The sequence below is a fragment of the Carcharodon carcharias genome, chromosome 3, assembly GCF_017639515.1.
Source record: "Carcharodon carcharias isolate sCarCar2 chromosome 3, sCarCar2.pri, whole genome shotgun sequence".
In the NCBI taxonomy this organism is placed as follows: Eukaryota; Metazoa; Chordata; class Chondrichthyes; order Lamniformes; family Lamnidae; genus Carcharodon; species Carcharodon carcharias.
In genome coordinates, this window is record NC_054469.1 from 59,622,956 (window position 1) to 59,650,458 (window position 27,503).

General features: G+C 42.2%; 2 protein-coding genes across 2 annotated transcripts in view; one reads left to right on the forward strand and one right to left on the reverse strand.

Moving 5' to 3' along the window:
* The first annotated feature begins 429 nt into the window (after positions 1-429).
* On the forward strand, positions 430-3,424 carry LOC121276000 (uncharacterized protein C17orf98-like). The gene is made up of 3 exons (XM_041183944.1): positions 430-675; positions 1,099-1,198; positions 3,267-3,424. The coding sequence occupies exons 1-3, from the start codon at positions 430-432 to the stop codon at positions 3,422-3,424; spliced, it is 504 nt and encodes a 167-aa protein (XP_041039878.1).
* Positions 3,425-10,515: 7,091 nt separating this feature from the next.
* msrb2 (methionine sulfoxide reductase B2) overlaps positions 10,516-27,503 on the reverse strand; it is a 46,383-nt gene continuing 29,395 nt past the window's right edge. The window contains exons 3-5 of the mRNA XM_041184733.1: positions 15,241-15,317; positions 12,137-12,284; positions 10,516-11,522 (exon numbers count right to left, since the gene is read on the reverse strand). Of these exons, the coding sequence (XP_041040667.1) occupies positions 11,415-11,522; positions 12,137-12,284; positions 15,241-15,317 (333 nt within the window). The 3' untranslated portion in view covers positions 10,516-11,414. The remainder of the gene's footprint in view (positions 11,523-12,136; positions 12,285-15,240; positions 15,318-27,503) is intronic.

Sequence of the window (27,503 nt, forward strand, 5' to 3'; positions counted from 1 at the left end):
TATTAATTCATTTGTTAAATTCCCTTCATGTTTTTTAATCATTTGGGTTTCTATTAATTGTGCCCCTCTAAAAATGGAGCACTTTAGATGTTTTGCTTTGATGGCACTGGGTTCTAAAGCAAAGACACCTGTGGAAAAAGGAGAGGGAGGGTTCGCTTTCAGGTCGATGACCTTTTATTTGTTTTTTTTAAGTGTTAGTTTACTAATCTGTACCTGTCCCCATAGCAACACTAAACAAACACTGTACATCTTTATTCCCATTGGATAACCATTTCCAAGAAGCTGGATTTCCTGCCATTCAGAATTACCGAATCCATCAGTCGGGTTGCCTGCAGTCGCCTTTTTAAATCATTCGATTGTCCCTTTCCTCGGGGCTGAATTCTCATCACCGATAACAACAAAAACCCAGGAAAGCAAGCAGCCGTCACCATGGCGATGATGGTCAGCGGGTTGCCACCTCGCTTCGCTCCCTCTCCTCCGAAAGCGGAGTTGAGGCGGAGGGAGAAGGCTTTCTTGCTGGACTGTGTGGCTGTCAGCTCGATCGCCAGGGACCATCGCCACTCTGCGCCCAGAGCCGCCACTATCATCCCGCCTTCTAACCCACAGAACCACCGCCATGTGTTGGCCGGTGTTAGGACCAAGCCTCTCCCACCACTTTTAAGAAAGACCGGTCAAGTAAGTAGACCACACTGGAAAGGTTCAAGCAATGTTTTTGCACTTTAGTGAGAGCTGCTCGCCTCTGGTCAGAGTGATGCATCCAGATCCCAAGCTGTGATCTCGGGCTGCCCATCACCGACAGAGAGGACAATCCAGAGTCAGGAACTAATTCATTTAACGTGACTGCTATTTAATCGGTACAGTGCAAATGTAAATTATTTTACATTAAAGAATGGCAAATGTGTTTGTGCATCGTCTGGGTATAATCCACTAAAATAGTTTATTCCTTGAATCTTATTGCACTACAGTGCCATATTTTGCAATAACTTAGCTTATATCACTTGTTGGTTCTGTGTTGTATACTAGTAATAAATTGGAAGAATGTAGTTGTAAATATTAATTGAATCCTTCATAGTTGCTGCTAAATCTCTGCCCCCCTAGTCTTCCAGCGGGACCTCAATTCACGGCGCGACCGTCGATCGACTCCAGTTGCAAGGAGCTGCAGCCAGCTACCTGCGAACGAGAAACAAAAACGGAGCAGGTACAGCATCGGTGCATAGTAACAACATTGAAGAAAGCAAAATGCTGGAAGTGCTCAACAGGTCAGGCAGCATCAGTAGCGAGACAGATCCAGCACCTTTGGTCAAAACCGGGAGTTGTTGAAGTTGAGCTTCTTACATGGAGGAGTAGAGCCAACAAGGAGAATGGATTGAGATTAGATGGAGCACAGATGCTTAATTAAGTGAAGTGATAATGATGTAACAAAAATAGGCAATAATACGAGAAATGAGAAAAATAAAAAGTATAAGAGACCCTTAGGGCGTTGTAAATAGCTGCTAGAAAACAGCAGAGAGAGAGGAAACAAGCAAGAATGCTCATTCCAACCTCCAGCTATCAGCTGGGGAATAAACATTTAAAATTCGAAGTTTGGTCCTCGCACAGTCATTGTTGACGATGGTTTTTTTCCTGGCCTCCTACGGGAAGCTCTCTAAGAATGACAGCTGGCATTTTCCCCTCTCTATTTCATCTCCCTGATAGTTGGTATCTATTATGTTGCCAACAAAGATGAGCTGTATAGTACAACAACTGACTGACTGACATTATCCAGTTTGATTTTGCCCAGTGTTATCTGGCTCTGTATTCAGGCTGTCGCCCTTTGATATGCATCCCCTTTGGGACTGCACAAAATTGTGGGCAATAAATCTGTCACACACAACTTCTCAAATGTATTATCCATTGCCCTCTCAACGTTGTTTGAATCCACCTCCCGTAATTCTGTTGCTCTTCCTTATGAGTCCAAGTCTGGAGCTCAAAAATGATATAAATTCTGTCCCACATAGTTTATCTCCGCCCCTCTCAATGTTGCTTGTCTCTACCATACTTCATAAATTGCCACAATACCACTGCTGTTCTACATTTCCTGAAGGTTTTCTTTCCTCTACTGGCCACACCAGCACTAGGATTCCACCCACAAGAAAATATATCAACATTGTAAGAAAAAATGGAATCCCTTAGGACTCTATTTTCAAAAGTTTGAAGCTGACTCTATCTTGGTAACAGTTATGATTTTATTTAAGTGAGATGTAATACATTACAGTATTGAAGCAATAATTTACAAAAAATAATTAAGAATAACTATCCTAACTGTCCTTTAGGTAGTAGACATGGCCCATTCTCGTTCCTTCTACTTAGATACATGTTTGCACCTGTCTGTGTTGATGGCCCTCCTGGCCCTCTTGTACAAAGAATGACTCAAACCCACTGGGACATAGCCCCAGAACCAGAACCCCCATTCTACCCAATCAGGAGCTTGGCAACACTTGTGGCCAGCAGAGGCCTTTGGACCTCTCTTATCTGCTTTTCAGCCCTAGCACAAGCCTTTTTTGTTTCCATGGTGATGCCATAACCCAGGATCTTGATGACAAATAAGTTTATTGTAGTTACAATATGCCTTCCCCTGAGTCTAACAGAGGAGGAATAAGACTAATAAAGTAAAACTAAACTAATTATAAACTAGCAATCTTAATATTAAACAATGGTGTAGCAAAGCTTAATAATAGTTTAGTAAAATAATTTATTTATTTATGTTCTGGTGGCTTATTTAAGTTTCACATTCCCTCAGACATGAACCAGGTAGATAAGACTGAGATAGTTGGGTGCCGCTCTTGTCTTTCTCCAAAGCCTTTCTTAGCAAAATAACAAGTAAAATTCTACTATACATAAGGTTGTTTGTGATGTAGCCAGTCCCTGCAGTCTGAAAGCTGTGGTATTGTGCAGAATAGTACAATTAATCTAACATAAACCTGGGTCATTTAATTTTTGCAATGCTAGTTCCCTAAAAATGCAAACAAAAGTCTATATTTAGCACTAATTTGGTATCTTTCACATCCACATGACACCCAAAGTGCCTCAGAAGTAATTAATTACTTCAAAAGTGCAGTTGCTGTTTCGTAGGCAAAATGGTTCTTCCCCTACATTGTTAACATCAAAAAGAGGGTTATACTTGGGAATTACAGTACTGTGCAGAGTTGACTGATTGACAGAGCTGCTGGAAATGTAACATTTTATAGAAAATGCTAAGAACATCTTGCTTATGTGTTTGATGACAGGTTACTCCGCAGATCAAGTGAAGGGGCACTCTCTCTTTCTCTCTGGAATTAAACCCATATTTGGATACAATGGCCTCTATGGATACAGGAGGAACACACCGGCTCTGCGGAAACTCCCTTCACCTTTTGGTGTAATTACCCGGTCTCCTATTTATTGAGCAAACAAGCCTGGATGCAGTTGTTGCCCCAGCTTGATGCGGCAGTGTCGGAATATTTTACACCTGAAGTGCGTTTGAGGCAATACCTACTTCTAGGGGCTATGTGTCACCTAGCACTTGCATCATTCTCCTTGTTAGATAGTAGTTCTAACCCTAAAAAACAAATAGATAAAATAGCTCTCAACAATGAAATACTGTAGAGCATTGTCAGATTGCTTTTGCTTGTGATATTTAATAAAATCCATAAAATATTACTTTCTAATAACATATGGATATAAAAAGCATTAAGGAAATGATAAAGTACAATCCAAAATTTCTATATTTCGAACAGTTGATCTAAGAATTCAATTTGGCTTGTCCTTCAGTTTGTACTGTGAAAACATATAACCTATGTTATAATGTCGATGGGAATGAATTGAGGGCTTGAACTTGGTTGTGTTGACCTTTAAGTTTTGGAGTGGTTTTCCTTTCAGGAAACAGAAAATGTTAACAAATTATTAAGTCTCAGCTCAGTAAGAACTTTCAATAACAGTGACCAGCCATTGATTTCTGCACTCTCTGCTATAAAAGATAGACTTGAATTTGAATAAAGCATTTCTAATCTCCTTAGTTAACGTTTAAAATTCTTTTGCTGTTTATATTCATGTGAATCGGCATATAAAAAAATAAAGGCTTGGGCCTCAGTCGTATTTTTCTCTCGGTGTTACTTGTGGGAAAAGCTGTTAAGAAATTTGGAAGTTGAAATAAATAATTGATGTGCCTTGTAGCTTTATTGTGAGATGATATAACTATATGGGTCCGTAATGAGTGTGTGTGCATTGCTATGTTTTAATCTGCTTACTGTGCACTGTAAGTTTTTCTATCCTATTGCAACCACTTTGATTTGTTCTCTGTCCTAAATAAGAATTTAGACCTCAAATGTAACAGCTTTTATAAAATTTCTGTTCATGTGAGAGCTATTTAATAAACAGAAATATCATTAACAGCTATCTGAACGATTGACAGGATGTATTATGTCAACATACCAACTGATTTTACTGTTTGCATTCATCCCAAAGCTAGTTTAGATTTGACCTGAAGCAAATCACCAATAAGTGCTGCTGCTGTTTGTAACTACTCCTGCTAGGAGATCTGCTGTCATGGTATGTCATGCTCGTCTGCTTTGCACCATCCTCACACATGCACTGTAGCTCATCAGCCAGAAACTGCTCTGTGATGTCCCTCATCCAACTACGCCTAGGTCAACCCCTCTTTCTACTGCCGTGCTCTTTGCTGTCTGGAAGAGATCTCTGTAGCTTTTCATCTCTGATCAAATGGCCGAAATACTGACATTTTCTCCGATGCTGCCAGACCTGCTGAATTTTTCCAGGTAATTCTGTTTTTGTTTTCTGACATTTTCTTTACCTGATGTCACTTTTTAGTGTTCTTTCTGTTCATGCAATTTCAAGTACCTCTTCTGGTCAAATGGTCTGTAAATGGACTTTTTATCACAAGTCTTAGCACCCACATTTCACATCCTCTATTTTCTTCCACAGATCTTCACTTATGGTCCAGGTTTCTGGGGTACCCAGGAAAGTGGATGGAATGTAGCATCTTATGAAATTTTTTTCCTTGTTACAAGCTTGAGTTTTCTTGTTGTTCACACATCTTTCATCTTCACAAAACTACTTCTGGCTATCTCTATCCTCCTTCTCACTTCAGCACCACATCTGCCATTTTTCTGTTATCATTTGTCCTAAATGGACAAAATTATCTACTTGTTCCAGTGTGACACCATTTCAATCTTCACTCTAGTTTCTTTTAATGTATCCCTTCTAACGGTCAAAGTTTTTGTCGTTATGGTGTTTATACTCAATCCACGTTCTCAACTTATGGATTTTACTTGATCTGCAATATCTTGTAGGGCCTCTTCTAATTCTGCAAGCAGTGCTGTGTCGTCAGCATACCACAAGTTTGTTATGTTCTTGTCTCCAATTTTTACCCTGGGAGTTGATCTAATTCTTTGAATATTTGGAATAATTTTGGCAACAATACACAGCCTTTTCATACTCTTCATTTGAAACATATCTGATTGTCCCTCTTCTAGTGTAATGCTCACTATTTGGTCCCAACATAGGCCCTGGGTAAAACTCACATCTTTACTGTCAATGTCACATTTCAGCAACATGTCCATTAGGTTTCGGTGATTGTCATAACCACGTAAAAAGCGTTTCCTCAAAATGGTCCATGAACTAAGAATTTGTGTGCAGCCGCCTAGGGTGGATTTATGATTGGTTCAATTTTTAAAAATCCAGCAGATAAGCTCTAGTCTTAAATAAGACTATTGCAGAACTACCACTGTAAGTTACTTAAGTAAATGTGATAAAGTTATTAATTAAAATACAGATACAAAGATTAAAATGCAGATGAAGGAAAAAAGACATTAAAGATTAGATTTCAAATCAGTCTCTGTGAGATATTATTGTGGGCCTGTTAATGAATTCCTTCTTTCTTTAGTTAAGGGGTTGAAACCTTAAGTTCAGTTTAGCAGCTGTGATGACTTCTGCAGTTGATTAGTCTGTGTTTGCCTTTTTCAGGTGGACTCAGCAGGTCAAGCAGGTTTTGGGAGAGAGAATGTTTCTTGTTCCTCATTAGTTCTATGGTTATGGCACTTGCAGATTTCCTGGATTCTCTTGGCAGAACGACAGTTGATTTCTTCATACCTTCCTCTTTGACTCTCACTAACAGAGAGAAAACCCCTCTGATGATGTCTCTCAGAGTTCTTCCTGGGAGTCTTGCACAGATGGCTTTTGCAGCCTGCCTTTATCACAACCAAGAACAAAATGGCTGCTATGTTAATTTTGATGAATCACTGTTCCACCAGGCAAAGAGGTCTTTTGAAGCCCCTTCCTGTCTCCTGTTCTCTCTGAAGCCAAGGAGTTTTCTCACCTTTTCAAGGATACACTGGACATCCCTGGAGGAGTCTTTTTGCATTTTACTGACTCTTCATAGATAGCTCTAGAGATGAGTCTGACAAGGTTTGAATTAATACAGAAAGATGCCAACTTGTGTCTATATCTCCATTTTCAAAAAGGCTTTGAAACTCAATGTAAATGTTGGAAGACAGAAATATACCCTTAAAAGAGCTTTACCTTTAAAATCTGTGATTCCATAATTACACATTCATGACAGTGATAAACACAATACTTTTTCATAATCTATGAAGCATTTGTAATTGCTCATTTACTTTTAGATATTAATCGAAGATTGTTCTTAGGTTAAGTATTTCCCCTATTGCTCCAACTCCAGGTCTAAATCCATCGTATCTGTTCTGATGATGCCACTTTCAAAAACAGCTCCTCTGACATGTCTTCCTTCTTCCTTAACTGAAGTTTTCTACCCACGGTGGTTGACAGGGCCCTCAACCGTGTCCGACCCATCTCCTGCACATCCGCCCTCACACCTTCCTCTCCCTCCCAGAAACATGATAGGGTCCCCCTTGTCCTCACTTATCACCCCACTAGCCTCTGCATTCAAAGGATCATCCTCTGACATCTTTTGGTTATCTCCAGCTATCACTGGCCCTCTATCCAGCTCTTCTTGTCCCACCCCACCCCTTAAACCAGCTTATATTTCACCCCTTTTCTATTTTTCCTTAGTTCTGTTGAAAAGTCATGCGGACTCGAAACGTTAACTGTGCTCCTCTCCACAGATGCTGCCAGACCTGCTGAGTTTTTCCAGTTATTTTTGTTTTTGTTTTGGATTTCCAGCATCCGCAGTTTTTTGCTTTTATCTAAATCCAGACTGTGTTTCACCAATTTCTGCTTCAAATGTGTCATTATTTCTTTCTATTACAATTTCAAGATTGCTTTAATGAGATGGCTGATTAAGCTTATAGTTCTTAAATGATTGTACTCCATTACTTAGGTTTCTTAGGTAATTTAACAAATAGTGAATATCTTGAGTCACTTTGAATGTTTCCTTTGGTATATCTTTGATCACAATTTTTTATTATAACTTCTAATTCTGTTTCTTCAAGGGCTTTCAGATGTTCTGTTGTTACTTCATCTATGCCGGATGATTTTCCTCTGATATCAGAATGTTTGCCTTTATGTCTTGAGAACTCCCTCAATTTGGATTGTCATACAATTCAATTCTATCCATCCTTTTTGCTCCTGCATTTCTTTCAAACAATGTTTACCATCTTTGTCTTTTATGCACCCACTATCTGTTATTATCCCTTTCTTTCTATCTGTCAAAGATTTCACCTTCTGGTGCATAACTCTCATTTGTGATTGCTTTCCAGCTCCAATACTTCATCACACATATCTCATTACACGATTTCTCTTTCATCTGTCTAAATGCATTCTTTTTTTCTTTTCAATTCCCTCATATTCACGTGTGTATCTTTTTACCCTTTCTATCATTACTAGTATCTCATCTGTCATCCATTCCTTGGGTGGAATTTTCTGCTCCCGTTGGCGTGTTTGGTTTCATGAGCGGACAATATAGCGAGAAGGCCAAAAATCGGTTTTACGCCATCTTGAAACCAATTTGTGATTGTCCACTCCACCTGTCGAAGGTGGGCTGTGTTTCCTGCTGCTGCACATCTGGAACCTAATTCCAATACTTCAGCATTTAATTTTAAACCCTGCTTGCTGGAATTATCCCCACGAGCTAGATCATCTGGGCACATCGGTGTGTTTCACAACTGCACATAGGTGACGTGCACCTGGCAAGTTGCACTTTGCTCAGGGCTTTGAGGTTTGCTTGCCTACCTTGCTTCGGGCAGCATCTTGGTCATCAGCGCCAGGCTTCGCACTTTTAAGGGGGCTCACGGGCAGGTCGCTACCTACAAGACCAGCTATAAAGTAGGGTTGGCTTTTCAATGGCTGCAGGGCTATAGCTTGCTTGGGGAAGGGGGAGAAGTGGCATCAGGCAAGGGAAGAGGTTTTTTTTATATTCATTCAGGGGATGTGGGTTTCACTGGCTAAGCCAGCATTTATTGGCCATCCCTCGTTGCCCTTGAGAAGGTGGTGGCGAGCTGCCTTCTTGAACTGCTGCAATCCATGTGGTGCAGGGTGAGAGCTGTACTGGGGAAGGGGGGGTATCCTAGGATGTGTGTGGCAGCACATGTTGATCTGTGCAAGTGGCCTCAAGAGGCAGTCTCTAGAGGAGGTGGGGCCAGATGGAGATGTGAGGGTGTGTGTGAGAGAGTGAGTGGTAATGTCCCTTGAGCTGGCAGTGAGTGAGATGCCAGCGAATGTGATGGGCTTGTGAGTGTTTGAGTTCAGAGCGATGAGATGGTTGCCTTACCCTGGCGGCATGGATGAGATCATTCATCCTCTTTTTGCAGTGGATGGCCAACCTCTTCTGTGCAACATTGGCACTGACCACCACTGCCACCGCCTCCCAAACTGGAGTGGTGAGATTGCTGGATATCCCACGGCTAGGGCAGGGGCGGAGGACATCCTGCCAGGTCTCCAAAAGGCATTCTAGTGATGGGTCACTGAGCTTTTCTTGGCTTTCAGGGCTATGTCTTCACTGGAGCAAACCTGGACTGCAAACATTGAGAACATGGCTGCTGTTTAGATATGGCACCCGGAGTGAGGAAGTGGAGAGGTAATGGTGTGGTGGGAAATCCGGAGGCCGCCTATCAGCAAGACAGCATGTTTCCCTGTGGATGTGCAATGAGGCGGGAAGGGGGTAATGTAGCTCAAAACACCGCCATTGCAGCCGGAGGATAAAATGTCTTTTTTCACACGCCTGCTCCTGTACTTACTGCAATTCTGGGACATTTCTGCCCCTTGTCTCTTTTCCTTTTCTGTTCTGGTATTATTTCCTTTGCAGCATGTTGTATACTCTCTTTCATGTTTTTCCATTTGCTTTCTGTTTCTGGTTCTCAGACCTCTTTTTGTTCTGATTCCTAAATTCTGAGACATTCATATTTGATTTTTTACTTTGAGTGATGTTCTCATCCTTCAACACGTCAAGGTCTAAGTGATCTTTTTCTTTTTTGGTATTTTCAGTTTCAATTTTTGCCACAAGGGGACGACGATCTGAATTTATAACTGCTCCGGGATATATATGAATATTCTTTATACTGTTTCTAAAACGTTGTTTCACCATCACATAATCTATTTGATTTTTATACACATTATTAAACAGCACTTTACTCAATAATGTTTAAGACTAAAGTAGAATGCCATTGTTGGCATTGCATTTTGATCAAGTGAGTGTCCTACCAGCATAGAGTGCTTTTAGGACCAATCATAAAGGATTGTCTCCAAATAGGTCACACAAAAGGAGCAGTGTGGTCTTTGCTGTCCGTACTATATTCCAGGCGAAGTTGTAAGTGCTTCATAAAAGGAAATTGTATGGAAGGGAAACATTAACAAGGAATGACACATCCATTAGCATTGAAGAACCTTTTTCCCCCTCTCTCAACTACTCCCAAAGGTCTGACTACCAGCCCATCTATTACTTTTGGTTAAGAGCTAAATTTGTGGGGATGGGAGTTACTGGTACCAGTGCCTGAACATTTGGCTTTACCATTTCAAATTTGTAGCAGGTAGAGCAGGGACCCCCAAAGGTGGGGTCCTGAGTATTTTATCTCCGATCCCGCTGAAAGATGTAGATGAAAGTGAGACTCGAGGGTTCAAATACACCATGTCTTAAAATGATACAGTGGATCATGATGGTGGAAAATGTATCCAGGCAGGCTTCAGCAAGGAGCAATGTTTTGCCACCATGAGGTGAGTTTCACCCAAAGCCAGGACATCAGTGTAGCCATTCACAATAAGGTCATGGGCAGCAAGGACCTTGTTCATGAGTGAATCCTGGAGAGAAATCTGGTTATGATCTGCTGGCAAAGTCCAAGGAAGTAGTAGTGGAATGCAAAGTAAAAGTTATCTTACAGTTGAAGAATTGTGACATTTTATCTTTAACATAATATATGGTTAACCTAAGTTCTTTGCTTAGGAGTGACTGGGTGCCTGATATTAGATGTCACCCATTATTAAAACAAACTGTACTGATTAATACATAACCCGCCTAGTTGTAATCTTTACCTCTTTGTTTTAATTCATTAATTCGAGAAACCCTTTACAATGTTCATTCATAATAGCTCAGGGTAACTACCCATTTTAATGTATTAAATGGTATTCATGAACTTCAGGAATAGATATATACAGTCAAGTAACAACGGATTTTTAAAATTACATATCACATCTGTTCACACTATAAGTCACACAATTAACCTCTAGCACATCGAACAGGAAACAGATTGAAGAGTCTCGGATCCTGTTGAACCAGGAAATCACAATTGACTGAATACACATTTGAATAAGTGAAATTTTAATTTTTGGCTGGCCTTTTGAATACTGAATAGAAATATTATCTCAATGAATGCCAACAGATTAATAAAAACAACATCTACATGACTTCTTAAACATGGATTAGTTTAAATTAGAGAAATTAGAAGTTTAATGCAGCAAAGATAGAAAGAAAACTTCAAATTCCAGAAACACTTCATTTTAGGCAGCCTCCAGAAGTAAAGATAGAATATTACAGGTGGGATTGAGTTCTGATGATTCTACTCAAAACATTAACCTATAATTTTATATCTGTGTATATGTAGCATTTTCTGTTTTATATGTGAGAAATATCACAGATTTTTAATTTGATTTTAAAAAAATTATTTGCATAAATAAAATCACTGATATTAAGTTAACATTTATTTCTTACAAAATTACATGATTAATAGATTTTTAGCATAAAGTGAAATATGATCTTCGCTTGAACTATAAGGAGTGTATCTCCAATATCTTGGCACAAACACTGGTACATACAATTTGCTTTTTCTGTTAATGCAAAATAAATATTTTAGAGAATGGTACCACACAGGAGAAGCCACTAAGAAAGCAAGTAGTGGCACTAAATTATGGCACTGACACTGTTGGACACTCAATCTAGGTTAAACTGGTTATTGCTACATAACATTCCGTGAAAATCACTGCGTAGATTTGGGTTTGAAAGTTAATGCAACGCTATTGATGCAAAATCGATGTCCTGTAGGTTCTGGTCCATCATCAAACACATGGCCCAGGTGCGCATCACACTAAATGGTGAAAATAAAACAGAGTTCAGTGGACTTACATGATGCTAAGAATACCTTAGCTGCAGGCTTAAATCTTCAAAATTAAATTGTCAGGCGTTTATGCATGTTAAATATGTACACTGCTATGGGGACGGGCTCCCAGCATTCCCCACCCTATGGTATGCAATAACATGAGCCATTAACATCAAATATTCTGAACCATTTTTAAAAGCTGTATGCTATAAATCATACATAGATAAGTGTTACAATTATAAGTTCTAAAGTTATTGTATAAACTTTGTCAGTAGCATACTGTATTTGCAAAAAGATAATACTGTAATCTTGTCTATGGCCATCTCACATTTTAACTAAGTATGCAATGAGGTGCTCCTTTTAGAAAAAAATAAATGTGCAAAACTGGAATTGCATTCTACAAAGTTCAGAGAATGTGGCCTTTTTAAAAGCTGGATTCTGCACATTTGTCTCATAGCAATCAATGCTTATTTTCATTGAGAGGAACTGGTTTTTCCCAATGATTTATATTGACAGGAAATTTGGTACTTTAACCACAAGAAAGAATTTTGATTGAAAATTGGTAACACTGTTAGCAGCATTGGTGTCCTGTTTATACCTACCTTTTTACAAATAACCTCTGTTCCAGTCGATCCCATGGAGTTATCTGTTCGACGTAATGCATTGGTTTTGGTTTCATCTCTATCCACAGTACCATGAACTTGCCAGAAAGAAGGCCAACCAATGCCAGAATCATACTTGGTTTCAGAGCTATTGTTAACCATATAAAATGTAACAAATTTATTATGCTAAACACAGTATCAATAGATCTCAATAATTCACAAATCAAATAAAAACAGATAAAGAAATGCAGTAACACTGCAATCTTTATGCAAATAAATAAAGTTTTTAAGATATAAAATAGAAAAACGTGCTGGATCAGCTAGGAATTAACCCAAATTGTGATCATAAAGGATCCTGCCATCAACCAGTTTATGGTAGTGTACTGGCTATGTTATGCAACAGGACAAATAATCCCAAACCCTTGCATAACCTATGTTATGCAACAGGACAAATAACCCAAAGAACGCAAGTTCAAATCAGATTATGAAAATTTTAGAGAACTTGAAATCAGTTAAAAGAGGATCTGGAAATAAAATCTCTCATTAGTAACAATGTCCACGAAGCTGTTGGATTCTCATAAAAACCCACCTAATTTGCTAATATCCTTTAGAGAAAAAAAATCTGCTATCCTTATCTATGTGTGACTCCAGTGTGGCTGAGTCTTAACTGCTTCCTGAAGTGGCCTAGTAAACTGCTCAATTGTATCAAAACTGCTGCTCAGTGGTTCAACAAGAAGGTCCACCAGCACCTTCCCAGGGCAACTAGGGATGGGCAATAAATGGGACACTCACAACCCAACAATGAATTTAAATGTATTTACATCCAGCACTAAATGTACACGTGATATTTCAAAATTTATTTGATATTTATTGGAATATTACAGCATAGCAGGAGGTTATCTCATCCATTGCGCTTGCAAGGTGCTCTGAAAAAGCTATCCATTTAGTTCCACTTCCTTTCTCTCTCCTTATATACTGTTAAATACTTATCCACTTCACTTTCAAAAGCTATTCATTCTGCTTCCAACATTGTTTCTGGTAAGGCATTCATCTCATATCAGCTCTTAGTCTTTCATTAGGTGAAGGTCTTACATTTATGCTCTCTATTCATTAATTTACTAATTATTTGTGTTACATAGAATGCTGGGATTTCTACTGGCATTACAGAATCACATTTAGTGAAAATACAAAATAGGCTGCCTTGTCTGCTATTCCCTATCATCAAGATGACTATTTTAAATCAATCCTGTTCTTATTACATGGGATTCCCAGAGGTGTCAACACAGAAAATGTTATATGATACTGGGATTATGGGATATATTTTCCGTTCAATGGCATTCAGATATCAAAAGCTTTACAGTGCATATAATATGGAAAGGAAACCCAAAACACTTCACAAATGTGTAATTGGAAAAAACATGGAAGCTGATTCAGAGGTGAGTGACCAAAAGTTTGGTCGAAGAGGTGGGATATAAGGAAGTTCTTGAAAGAAGAAGTTGAAGTGAATTCCAGAGCATAGGGTCTAGATGGCTGTACATAATAAGCTTAGATGTTTTCCTGTGAGATATTTTTCTGCAGATTGGTAATCCATGGCAGTGCCTAACAAAACTCAGAGGATTGCTGTAAGAGTTCATTAAGCATTGATATGCAAATTTTGCCAATTGGAAGATTTAACCCCATCTCTAACTGCAGATGTAGCAGCCACACACCCACTTATGTTCCATACTAAATACTGACCTCTAAGTCTGTCTGCCTCTTCTGTACATTGTATATTGTCTGTACCAGATTTCTTGACTCTTTCCATACCCCTCCAACATGCTTTGTTTAGTGCTAATCCCTGAAGCCCTCCCCCCATCTATCTCCATTGATTTGCACCATTTCCTGCCATTCATGAATAATAGATTTCTCAGGACCCCCACATTCATTTTGTTTGTATTCACTTTCTCTATCTCAGCCAGCTCTTGATGGTCTTCAGTTGATGGGCAAGGTCAGGTGAAGAAAGAAAAGAAACAAACCAGCAGATATTCAAGAATATCTCTAGATCTGTGTCCTAAATATAGAGGAAGTACTAATCATGACATCAGTCTTCCTTTATTTGAAATTCAGGACCTATGCATTTCATATTGGGGATTTTCATGAAGGTGAAGTTTATAACTAATGGGGCTGCAAATAGAAGAAAGCAACTAGAAAACCTCTTCTACTCCAATATCAGTGATATAGACAGCACACAATTCCATTGGCTGCGCATCCTTCAAATGAAACACTTACTTGATCGGTCAAAAATCCAAAAAGAAGCATATCCAGATTCCCTGCTGCATTTTTAAGTTAATTTATTTTAGTTAAAAAAAACTTCAAAAACACTGCAAAAACAAATATTAAAGTAAACCAGGGCAGGGAACTGAAAAAAACTAGACGCAATGAGCTGACATTTTTAAAATTTATTTGCAAAGTTGATCCTCTTTAGAGCCATTCATGAATTTTGAAAATGCAGAGAAAATGTGGGCAGTCAATTTTTATTGAAAAACTTGAAGTATCTGCATTAACCAGTGCAGGCTGACATCTGTAAGTCTTGGATTCTTATTCATTTTTGGAAATCGTATTCTGTGATTCTATCCATTCTGTAATGGACCAGTGATCTTGAACATTTATTACAGCTGTAGCAATCAGGAGGGTGTGGTGACACCAGATACTTCAGTCTTACTTTCCATTTGCAACCATTTTTCATATTTGCTGGTCTAAATTCATGGAACTGCAGTTCTGGAAAGGGCTCAAATCAGCATTACTGACTCATTAGTAAATCCTAAATCCAAATTCCAAGCTCTGTTAATATTCACAAGTATAGATCAATGCAAATAAGCAGAAAACAATGCTTTAAACTTTGTACATGACCCTCAAGACAATGATATTCATCTAAAGTTGCTGACACAGTCAAGAAACTTAGCCATCTTTGATTTGATCACATCCATTCCCATTGGTGCTATTCATTTGTAGTTTTAAAAATTGTTTTCTGTTTAACTATTTTCTAGCGCATATACTGAAAAACCTTATATACCCACATTTAATGGTTACAGACAATACGACTCTGCTTTGCTCTGGTGGCTTACCTGAACAGTGCAGCATTGCAGCACACACAATGGTACATGCCTTGCTCAGTATTATTCAGATGGATTCCACTGAAAGGCTGCAAACAGTAAAACATTATATTTTATAATGTTAAAAATCACAATCCGCATTTCATAAAAAATACAACCATGGAGAGCAGGTAAAGATGACAAGAAAATTCATGTACTATTTAAATTTGATATTTTTCATCAACCAAGTGTCTGATACACATCACTGTCTTCCTAAGTCTCTAAACAAAGTTTCAAAAATATCTACATGGGTGACGTATCTATCTGCCTGATATGGAGTGTATATTCTCTCCCCATAGGAACACAGCCCACTTGCCTAAACGTAGGCAGCTTAGCTGTAGCTAGCAAAACTAAAAAATAGTCATTGACCTCATATCCTCTGGGGATCTTCCCTCCGCCGCTTCCCACCTCATAGTTTCACAACCTTTTTCCCAATATCCATAAACAGGACTGCCCTGGTAGACTTAACATTTCAGTCTGTTCCTGCCCCACTGAATTGAGTTCTTCCTACTGTTATGACCACAGATGACGTCAATTGCTGCACAAACCAAATCCCAGAGGGATGCTTGGCTTATGGGCCATAATCCTTTTTCTGCATTCTGAAAATGAGAAGAAAATATGCTGATCTCAGCAGTAAGAGTAAGAGGTCCAGTAACACTTTTGAGATGATAGAAAGTAAAAGTAAAAGTATTAACGAAAGTAAAAGAAAACTTAAGCACATAAGATTACAGTTACAGAGTGAAATTTAGTCTTACAAAACATGTCCAAAAAAAACTCTCGACTTGGCCAAACCCACAAGTAAGCATCTTCCAGGCAACACTCCCTAACAGATGTCTAACTATGAAATCGAGTAATATTATCCAAGGCAAACTGCTGTAGCTTCAATAAAGGCATAATACATGACCACTACTCTCAACCACTCTGCAGTGGAATCCACTTCAAAATAAAACTGCTTGTTGCAGCCCAAGACCTTTCTGGCTTGACTGAATGGTTGGTTCAAATGGCATCCTCTCCCAGCCCAGAGTCCCAGCTATAGCTCAACTCCTCCATCTAGCTCCAGCTTTCTCCATTCTAAGCTCTCCACAGTATCTCAAAACTACCATTTTTGTTCCCTTTCATCTCAAGTCCCATAGTTATCACAGCTCTTAAATTCAAATCTTTCCAAATGTAAAATTTTTTACTTCTCTATTTTATCTTTGCTTATGGATCAATGAAATTCGAACATTTCTTGTTCCACTCCTACTTGTGCCCCCTCCCTCAACTCTTTTTCCAGCACATTGATGACTGTTTTGGTGCCATGTCCTGCTCTCGCCCTGAATTGGAAAATGTCATCAACTTTGCTTCCAACTTCCACCTTTCTCTCAGTTTCATGTGGTCCATCTCTGACTCTTCCTTTCCCTTCCTTGACTTCTTGTCTCCATTTCTAGTGATAGACTATCAACTAAAATTCATTATAAGCCCACTAAATCCCACAGTTATGCCAACTATACTTCCTCATACCTTACAACCTGTAGGACTCGGTCCCATTCTTCCTGTTCTTCCATGTCTATCACATCAGTTCTGATGATGCAACCTTCCACACCAACGTTTCTGGGGTTTTGGGTGGAACCGTCCTAGTTTTGCAAAAAGTGCAGTGGCAGGTGGGAAAAAGAATGTTTTACCCACCGGCCGCAATGGCGGCTTTTCAAACCATATTGTCCCAAGCATGCCTCATCAAGCATGCTTTCCTGCAAAACACGCTGTTTCACTGGCGAGCGGACTCTGATTCACCCGCCCCACCAGCACCTCGCTGCTTCCTCACACTGGACACCATATTTAAAGTATAGCTGTGAGCACAATTCTCAGTGCTTCCAGCCCTGGACTGCTGCACAGATGACACGGCCCCAAAAGGCAAAGAAGACAGCAGCTGCCAGGTTCAGTGATGTGTCCCTGAAATGCTTTTTGGACACTGTGCAGGCTCACCGTGATGTCCTCTTCCCCCACTCTAGCTGCAGGAGGGCCAGCAACATCACCAATCTGGCTTAGGAGGCAGCGGCAGCGGTGGTCAGCACCAACGCCCTGCAAAAGAGAACAGCCACCCTGTACCGAAAAAAGATGAACGATCTCCTCCGTTCCGCCAGGGTAAGTCACTCTTCTCATCACTCTCAACTCACACACTCAAAAACCCATCACACAGAGCACTCACTCACTGTTCAAGGGACATCACCATTCACTCTCACACATTCACCGTAATTGTCCTCATCCCGTCCATGGCACCACTCACCACCCATGTAAACAAGCTGGCTTGGCAGGCGTCCTGCTTACACTCCATCTGTCTTCATGCAGGGCAAGCTGGCACACAATAAAAGGGAGAGGTTGCAGACTGGTGGAGGAATGTCTGAAATCAAGGTCCTCATGGGCTTTGAGTCATCCAGCTGGCCAGTTCCTGTGCTGATGGTGAGGTCGGCGGTACTGGATCCAGCAGTGTGACATCCACCAGGCAGCCACCCTGTGAGTGATGTGTCCTGTGTCACAGGCCACTGCCATGCACTAATTAAATCTCCTTGCTTTCGCAGGCACATGTAGGAAACAGCCGAGGAGTCCATGAACCAGGTCCTCAACTCAAGCCCCGAAGACACCTCAGAAGAAGAATCTGCTGAAACCCTAATTGAAACCCCATCACAGCACTCGCGGCTGTGTGTAGAGACACACACCTTGGTGGGGCCAAGCTGTAGTGTAGCCTCAGGGTCACAATCTGGTGAGCACATCACACTGTCTGATCCACAGCAGGTGGAAGCGGAGACTTCCCAGGTGTCCGGTACTTGGAGTACTGCTGTAGATCAGGAATCTGCTGAGCCCGAGTCACATGACAAGCCTCTGGCCTCGGTCATACCTCAGTTGCTGGAGCTGCAAAGGCAAGCTCGGGAACATCAGGAAGGGATGTCCGCTACATTCAGATTGCAAGGCACGATGGAGGAATTCGTTCGCCTTCAGTCTGAGGTGATAGCGCAGGCATGCCAATGCACCAAAGTCACCACTGGAAGGATGGCGGCCGCCATCTTGGTCCAGGACATCGGTCCTGTACTGCCGCAGGGGCTGAAGTCCATCGCTGATGCCATAGTTGGCCTCCAACAGTGTCAATGTGACAGCAGTGCAGGGCAGCTCACTCTCGTTCCAGTTTCCCCCTCTCCTCAAGGAGTCAGTTAGGGGCTTTTGGGCACATAGGGAGGAGGATCAGCAGGTACACATCCCCGGGCCATCCACCCAAGTGACTCTGGGAGCGTCCGGCCCATCCGAATTCCTGTGCCCCAGCGGATCCAGCTCCACAGGCCAAGGAGGGTGCCACTGCTACACCGAAAGCAGGCTGGGGCCCTCCAGAGGACGCCCATCAAAATCATCATAGACAGAGTGTAGCAGTCAGCAGGCTGCCTCCACCTCTGCTGTGGATGGCCGGGGAGCACCAAGACATAACGGCAGTGTTAGGAAAGTTAAGAAGATGTAGTTGCGCAGCCTGGTCACGTGTGTTAATCACTTGTACATAATTTCACCTTGTTAATAAACTCCCAAGAGTGTTGCTTTGCCTATGGCTCCTTGTTCTGATGAGCAGTGTTCATGTCGTTCACCTGTCCTGCACAACATAAAGGCAGGTCTCTCATCTGAGGGCCTCTTCCCTGTGCTTTGTGCAACTTTCCTAGCACACTGATGATGTGCCTTCAGAGTCACTGGACACGTTAGTCATGCCTGCCCCCCGATGGGGCTTATCATTGCTGCCAGGATATCCTGGGTCAGTGGCACAGGGTTCCGTCATTCTCTGTGTGTGCTCCCAGCACCGTTGAGATGCGGCTGGCACTCCCATCTCATCAGTGTCCGGTGACAGTGTTGTCTTGAAGGGTTCTGCTCATGAAGGATGCCATAGGATCAGAGAAGTTAAAGTTTCCCCGCTGCACCTCCATAATATGACCCTGTTCACAGAGCGAGTGTAAGCTGCCATCAGCCAGACAGGAGTCAGGCATTCACATAAGCTATTTGAGGACTTATGGAGTGTCCCCACTGCATGTCGTCATCACCATCCTGGAATGTAGAAACTACGGACATCTGCTGTGTTTCCATGACAGGAGCCTTTTCTCAGAGGGTGTGTGCCCTGCTGTTGGCCAGACTGGAGTCAAATGTTCACAGATGCAATGTGAGGATCCATGATGTCTCCTCACTGCATGTTGTCATCATCCTCCACAAATCTAGCAGCAATGAGGGCCTCCCAAGCTCTCCTGGCTCGTCTGGCCAGTGCGATGGCCTCATCGCTGTCATCTGCTCCTTCAAGGACCTCCTCACCCTCATTTGAGGTCATCCTCATTGGAAGAGACGTGCAGTTCCTCCACCCGTTGCAGCGCCAGGTTGTGAAGGGTTCAGCAGGAAACAATGATGCATGACACACTCTGTGGACTGTATTGCAGGGCTCCACCAGACCAGTCCAGGCACCGGAACCTCATTTTCAACATTCCAATCGTTTGCTCCACCAAGTTGCGAGTTGCAGCATCAGCTTCGTTATAGCTTCGCTCTGCTGTAGCCTGAGACCATCGGACAGGCATCATCAGCCACATCCTCTGTGGGTAGCCCTTGTCCCTGAGGAGCTAGCCCTGCAGCCTCTCTGGATCCTGGAAGACATCAGGGATCTGAGACCTATTGAGAGTGTATGACTCGTGCACATTCCCTGGAAACCATGCACAGACCTGCAGGATGTGTTTGTGGTGGTTGCACACCAACTGAACATTCAGCAAGTGGAAGCCCTTGTGGTTGACATGGTTGGCCATTTGTTGCCATGGAGATCTGAGTGCCACATAAGTGCAGTCAATGGCACCCTGCACCTGTGGAAAATCTGAGATCTACGCAACTCCCAGCGCTCTTTCATCCTGGCTTTCCTGATCCCGGGTGAAATGCCTTTGTGAAGATGGCTTCCGTGACCTCATGGACGCATTTATGGGTGGTGGCTTGCATTATCCCACAGAGGTCACCTGTGGAGCCCTGAAAGGAGCCATTGGCATAAAAATTGAGCACTGCCGTCTTTCACAGCCACTGGCAGTGGATGCCCTCCATGTGCCTGTGGCGCAAAATCCTGCTGCGGGTGGCAGATGTGACCAACCAGCTCCCTAGACATGCGCAGTCTTCGGCGACACTGGTTCTCAGTCATCTGCAGGAATGAAAGGCAGCCTCTATAGACCCTGGGTCTAGTTAGGCACCGACCAGCGATAGCTCTCTGTGGCCCTTCAGCAGTGTGAGCGGGAGCCCCAGCAGCCCCTTCTTTCCAAGGGTGCTGCTCCTCCATCTCCAGACCCCTCAGTCGCTCTCCTCTCCTTCATCTTTGCTCTCTGTGAGCATGAGGTATCTTGCTAGGTCACCAGGCTCCATGCTCCTGATGTACTCCTCCTGCAGGAGAGAGACAAGTGGTTTAGTTTTGGTGAATTAAGTCTGAAGGCCCCTTAATGCTTCCTGGAGAGTGCTGGCCACCACTTGGGTGGTCAGAGATTAGTGCGCTGCATGGCTGCCCGAAACCCCACCCACCTCCGCTCCACTCCACCTGACCGATTGGCGGCAGCCTTGCCCACTGGACTGCATGTTGTGCTCTCAGCTCAGGTGCAGGCATTCTCCTAACCCACACTGCAAGGCTGCACTGTTAGCTTGAATCACGGGGGACACTGGTCCAAACCGGGATGATGACATTGCAAGGGGCTGTGAGTGCCTTCATCAGTGACTGCTCCATGGCTAGCTTTAGCAAGGAGATTGTACAAAGTGCCCAGTCGTACAATTGTTCTATAGTCGACTGAAATGCTCATTAGTTTGCAATCTATGCCCAAGGGGTGAAAAGCTCTGGACAACTTGGTGGCAATTTCATGACTCTGCGTTGCTTGAGTGGGCAGATAAGCTCGAGGCCCGACTTCAATCACGTCCATAGAACCATAGAAAAGTTACAGCACAGAAGGCCATGCCAGCCCGAGGACACCCAGGTGCCCTTTCTAATCCCACCTTCCTGCACCCGGCCAATAGCCCTGTAGATTACAGCACTTAAGGTGCAGATCCAGGTACTTTTTAAAAGAGTTTAGAGTTTCTGCCTCTAACACCAACTTGGGCAGTGAATTCCAGACACCCACTACCCTCTGTGTAAAAAAGTTCTTCCTCATGTCCCCCCTACACCTTCTGCCACTTATCTTGAATCTACATCCCCTGGTTCTAGAATACTCCACCAAGGGAAACAATTTTATCCTGTCCACTCTATATATTCCCCTCATAATTTTGTACACCTCAATTAAGTCACCTCTCAGCTTTCTTTGTTCTAAAGAAAATAACCCCAACCTATCCAATCTCTCCTCGTAGCTACACTTTTCTAACCCTGGCAACATTCTTGTAAACCTCCACTGCACTCTCTCCAGAGCTATTACGTCCTTCCTGTGATGTGGTGACCAGAACTGCACACAATACTCCTGTTGTGGCCTCACCAGTGTTTTATACAATTCCAACATTACATCCTTACTTTTATATTCTATACCTCTGCCAGTGAAGGACAGCATTCCATGTGCCTTCTTTACAACCTTGTCTACTTGAACTGCTGCCTTCAGGGACCTGTGCACTTGTATGCCAAGATCTCTCACTTCATCTACCCCTCTTAGTATATTCCCATTTATTGTGTAACCCCTGTAACTGTTTGACCTCCCTAAATGTATGACCTTACACTTCTCTAAATCCATCTGGCACTTTACCGCCCACTCCAACAACCCATCTATATTGTTTTGGAGATTATGGCTATTCTCTACTCTATCCACAACTCGGCCAACCTTTGTGTCATCTGCAAATTTCCAATCATGCACCCCACTTTCACGTCCAAATCGTTAATATATAACACAAGCAGCAAGGGTCCCAAAACCGAGCCCTGTGGAACACCACTTGAGGCAACTTTCCATTCACAAGGGTATCCATCGATCATTACCCTTTGTTTCCTCTTACAAAGCCAACCTTTTATCCAGTTTACCACATTACCCTGAATCCCATGGGCTTTTACTTTCCTGACCAATCTGCCATGTGGGACCATGTCAAATGTCTTGTTAAAATCCATGTACACAACATCCACTGCACTACCTTCATCAACCCTTCTTGTCACGTCCTCGAAGAATTCAATCAAATTTGTGACGCAAGACCTTCCTTTAACAAATCCATGCTGACCATCCCTGACTAGTCCATGCCTTTCCGCATGACAGTTAATCCTATCTCTCAGGATTGTTTCTACTAATTTGCTCATCACTGATGTAAGACTAACTGGCCTATAATTGTTTGGTACTCCCTTTGATCCCCTTTTAAATAACAGAACAACGTTTGCATTTCTCCAGTCCTCTGGTACCTCCCCTGTATCTAGTGAAGATTGGAAAATCATCCTCAGAGCATCTGCTATCTCCACCTTGACTCGCTTCAGCAGCCTCAGAAACATTCCATCTGGCCCTGGTGATTTATCAACTTTCAAGGATTTCAACCCTTCGGGTACTTCCTCTCTCTTTATGACTATCCCATCCAATATCTTGCAGTGTTCCTCCTGGGCTATTATATCTACATCCTCCCTTTCCTTTGTAAACACGGAGACAAAATATTCATTCAAAACCCTTCCCTAAGCCTCTGTTTCCACACACAAGTTTCCATCTTCATCTCTGATAGATTTGTTCCTTGACTAACCTTTTAGCATTAATGTATTGGTAAAACATCTTTGGGTTATCTTTAACTTTACTTGCTAATCTTTTTTCACGCCCTCACTTTGTCAATGTGGCTGCATCTGAACTGTCTCAGCTGTGGAGGAATGGTCACTTTATACAAGGTTTCCCTAATGCATGGCTACACCCCACTGCATGTGCTTGTGCACTACCAACAACCACAGTGCAACACTTGCCCCCCCCTCCAACCTGCCTCAACCATAGTACAGCTCTTGTACTCCCACAACTCACCTCAACCATAATGCAGCCCTTATCCCAGCACCACACTGTCAGCAGCTGGGAAAAAGCGACCTGCCTGTGCCCTCAGCTGAATGTGCGGTGCCTCAACCTCGAGGTCCAACAGACGACCCTTTTGAGCACTGCACAATGTTACTGTGCACTCACCTCCGAGTCCCCCTCAAAGTACAGCATGCCAGCTAAATGCCTTATAAATGCTGTTGTGAAACACGTCAGTGTACAATCAGGTCAACGTGCTTGGACCCAGCGTGGGGGGATGAGTCCAGCAAGCTGGGCTTATATTGATATGCAGATGTATTAGAATTAAGTTCCCAACATGCAGCGGTGGGAAATGTGGCCCATCATTGACGGGCAGAGTGGACGATTGCAAACTGGTTTCACAGTGTCCTGAAACCAATTTTTGCCATTCCCGCCATATCGTCCGCTCACCTGCCATGATGCTCAATGCCAGCGGGCACAGAAAATTCCGCCCATTCTCTTTTTTCATCAACCAAGGATTCCCCCTAACTCTGGTTGATAGGACCCTCAACTGTGTCTGACCCATTTCCCACACTCTGCTCCTGCCCTTTTTCCTCCCTCACAGAACCATGACAGAGTTATCCTTGTCCTCACCTTCTACCCAAACAGCTTCTGAATTCAACGGATCAGTTTCTGCCATTTCCATCACCTTCAGTGTGATGTCACCACCAATCACATCTTTATCTCCCCTCCTCTTTCAGCATTCCAAAGGGACCATTCCCTCCGTATTGCCTTAGTTCACTCCTCAGTCATCTCCAATACCCCATCCCTTTCCCACAGCACCTTTCCATGCAAATGCAGGAGATGTAACACCTGCTCTTTTACTTCCTGTCTCCAAGCTCAAGACCCCAAACATTTCTTCCAGGTGAAGCAGTGATTTACATGTATTTCATTCAATTTAGTCTACTGTATTCACTGCTCACAGTGTGATCTCCTCTACATTGAGGAGATCAAACCCAGGTTGGGTGACCACTTTGTGAAACATCTCTATTCAATCCACAAGCTTTCTGTGGCCTGTAATTTTAATTCTCTACCTTGCTCTCACACTGACATCTCTGTCTTTGGCCTGCTGCACGGTTTCAGTGAAGCTCAACGCAAGCTTGAGGAACAGCAACTCACCTTTCAATTAGATACTTTACAGTCTTCTGGACTCAACACTGAGTTCTACAATTTCAGACCACAAACTCTGCCCCCCTATTTTCTTTCCTTGTTTTATTTTTTCTTTCGGACAGCAGCACACCTGCTCCAGCCATGTCTTTTGTTTCCTTGTTTCTTTTCTTGTCCCATTACCATTCCCTTGGCCCTGGAGGACTAACTTTTCTGTCATTCAATCTCTCCAGTCTTGCACCCTAAAAAAGAACTTCCTTTTGTCCTTGTCCCACCTAACCCTTGTTCAAAACCTATTACATCTCTAACTTTTCCCAGTTCTGATGAAAGATCACAGACCTGAAATGATAATTATTTCTCTCTCTACACTGGCTGAACTGCTGAGTTTTTTCCCCCAGTGTTTTCTGTTTTTAAAGCTAAAGCTTATTAGATGGACAAAACACTGCCAGAGCTTCATCAGTTAAAACGGCCCAACCTACTGCTGTGGGTTACCTGGTTTATCTGAATCCTAGCCCCAAGTTGCAGGCCTACTCTCCAGGTTCCATTGGCGAGTCAGGTCAGCATTATAAAGAATGTTTTGCTGTACTGCACACCTACCTAATTCTGCTATCAGATTACCAAGTCTATCACAGACCTTGCTTATCCTTCCTCCCCAAGATGAATAGGTAGTTGTTAGACATATGCCAAATGGGAGTGTAAGCATTATCTAGGTGGATTGGTGTATCAGGAGCTTCTCACAGGTGGCAAGTGGTCACCATAACTGACACACAAATGCACTGTCATCCTCCTCCTGCAGTGAGGTCAACTGCAAGTATGCAGGTCTTGTGGCATTAAAGACACAAGAATGAAATAGATTAACCTCCATGTGGCTGACAACAAAAGGAACCATTTTTTATATGGGTTTTATGACCTTGTGTGGCTTGCTGAACATGGTCAGCTGATTAAACGAATCAACTTGCTTGTAGAATGATGGAAAATAGCATCATGGTGCAGGCATGCTGATACAGCACTCAGCACCAATTTCCAACCTTACACAATGAAGTTTGTTGGCCTGAATGAAAGGAGAAGATCAGCACAGGTTCTGGCTGCTATCTTGGGGCTTCTACTATGAAGTAAGCGTGTATGCTGAATGGTTGAAAATGCTCTTCATAGTCTCTCCATACTTGCTGATCCACATTGGCTAAAGTAACACATGAAGAATAGATGCTTGAGTGAGGTACCTGAAAGCTGCGCTGTAGCATACAGGAGGTGAGAGTCGGAAAATGTGGCAGACATTGAAGGCTTCATAAGAGCAGTTGGAGAATCTCAAAGTTGTAATGCCTGAAGCAGAAGTGATCAGAGTAGAAGAGCTATCTCAGTAACAAATATTAACTAAGCCCATCAGAAGGTAGCATTGTAGGCACCTTTGGCAGGTATTGGCATTTCCAGGGTGGATCAGAGTAAGAAAACAGAATTTATAGCCAGGTTGGTGAGAAAGTAAGCAAAATTGTACAAGCGATGAAAGGGCAACTTCTTTAAAGAACAATTAGACAACACTGTTTTAGCCACAGTAAAAGGCTGTCCAATGCATCCAAATGTGAAAGCTAGGAAGGTTAGGCAGGCGAAGGCAAGGAACCAAATGCAGAGGAAAGTACGTAAATTAAATAGCAAGTCAAAAGTCAGGGAAAGTCATTGCCATATATGGAGAAAAGTAATACAAACATTACCAGGTTCCAATTGACTTCAATTTTGCTTGGGCACTTTGATGCCATGTTCAGTCAAATGGTGCCTTGGTGTTAAAGGTAGTCACTTACACCTTACCTCTAGAATTCAACTCTTTTGTCCATGTTTAAACAAGGTTGTAATGAGGGCTGGAGCTTAGAGACCCTGGCAGAATGAAAACTGAACGTCGTTGAGCAGGTTATTGGTGAATAGCACTGACAATGACATCTTCCATCACTTTGTTGATGACTGAAAGTAGACTGATAGGGTGGTAGCTGGTCAGATTTGTTCTGTTTTGGTAGACAGGACATACCTGAGCAATGTTCCGTATTGTTGGGTAGATGCCATCACTGAAAAAAGCTTGAATTGGGATGTGGCTATTTCTGGAGCACAAGTCTTCAGTATATTTACAGTACAGTTAGAATGTTGGCAGGCCTTTGCTATGTCCAGGGCCTTCAGCCAATTCTTGACATCAGATGGAGATAAGTACACTCCACTAATCAACTAATCAGCCTGATTAGATCTACTAATTAACCTGATTAATTGATTTGCATTTTTTTAAGGGTAGGTCACAGTTGTGTGAAAATTTTGCACTGAAAAGCAACTTGTGTGGCCTATAGTCATGTGCATCTTTATGAAGACAAAAATGCTTTATATTCACCAAAAAAGATTTGAGTTTTTTTCCCCCATTCTCCAAAATAAAACAATTACTCTTTCAGTGGATCAGAGTGCTCACGATTGGGACTTGAAGACAATACATTGGCTAATATAAAAACAAAAAAACTGTGGATGCTGGAAATCCAAAACAAAAACAGAATTACCTGGAAAAACTCAGCAGGTCTGGCAGCATCAGCGGAGAAGAACAACGTTGGCTGCTCTGCTTCTCTAATTCTCCTTATTCTTTCAATTATATTCAAACAAGTAACAAATACAATAAAATTGAAATACTCTGGCTCTCTCTCAGCTCTCTGTTTTAAGTATGGTTTGGATGGTAGATATTGTTATTTTCTGGAAAGCATGCCCCTTTAAAGCTTGCCTCTTCAATACAGCCAAATGATAACTGAGGAATTTGTAAAGGTTAACCAGAAAGAAAATAAAACTTCCACTGTGGCAGTATGATGGTGCAACCCATGGCAGAGTCATCTCCAGTCTAACAGTTCTCTAGCAATAGCTACATCATGATTAAAATATGGGATCCTCTTGGTGAGATTTTCTACTTTTTCTCCTCAGGTTGAGGACAGCTATTAAAATTTTCCTGTGGCTGCTGCTGATAATGAACAAGAAAGAACTTGCATTTATTTTTTCAGAATATCTCACATGTCTTCGTATGTGGCTGGTCCAGTTAAGTTTCTGATCAATGGTAACCCCTAAGACATTGATGATGGGACATTCGGCAATGAGTCAATGTCAAGGGGTTTGTGGATTAAAAGCCTGCTGTAGGTAACTCAG

Excerpts from the sequence above, each read along its gene's own strand:
- LOC121276000 (XM_041183944.1), top strand. The coding sequence starts at position 430 with ATGGCGATGATGGTCAGCGGGTTGCCACCTCGCTTCGCTCCCTCTCCT. Across the intron at positions 676-1,098 it reads TTTTAAGAAAGACCGGTCAA|TCTTCCAGCGGGACCTCAAT; the intron begins GTAAGTAGACCA and ends CTGCCCCCCTAG. Across the intron at positions 1,199-3,266 it reads GAGAAACAAAAACGGAGCAG|GTTACTCCGCAGATCAAGTG; the intron begins GTACAGCATCGG and ends GTTTGATGACAG.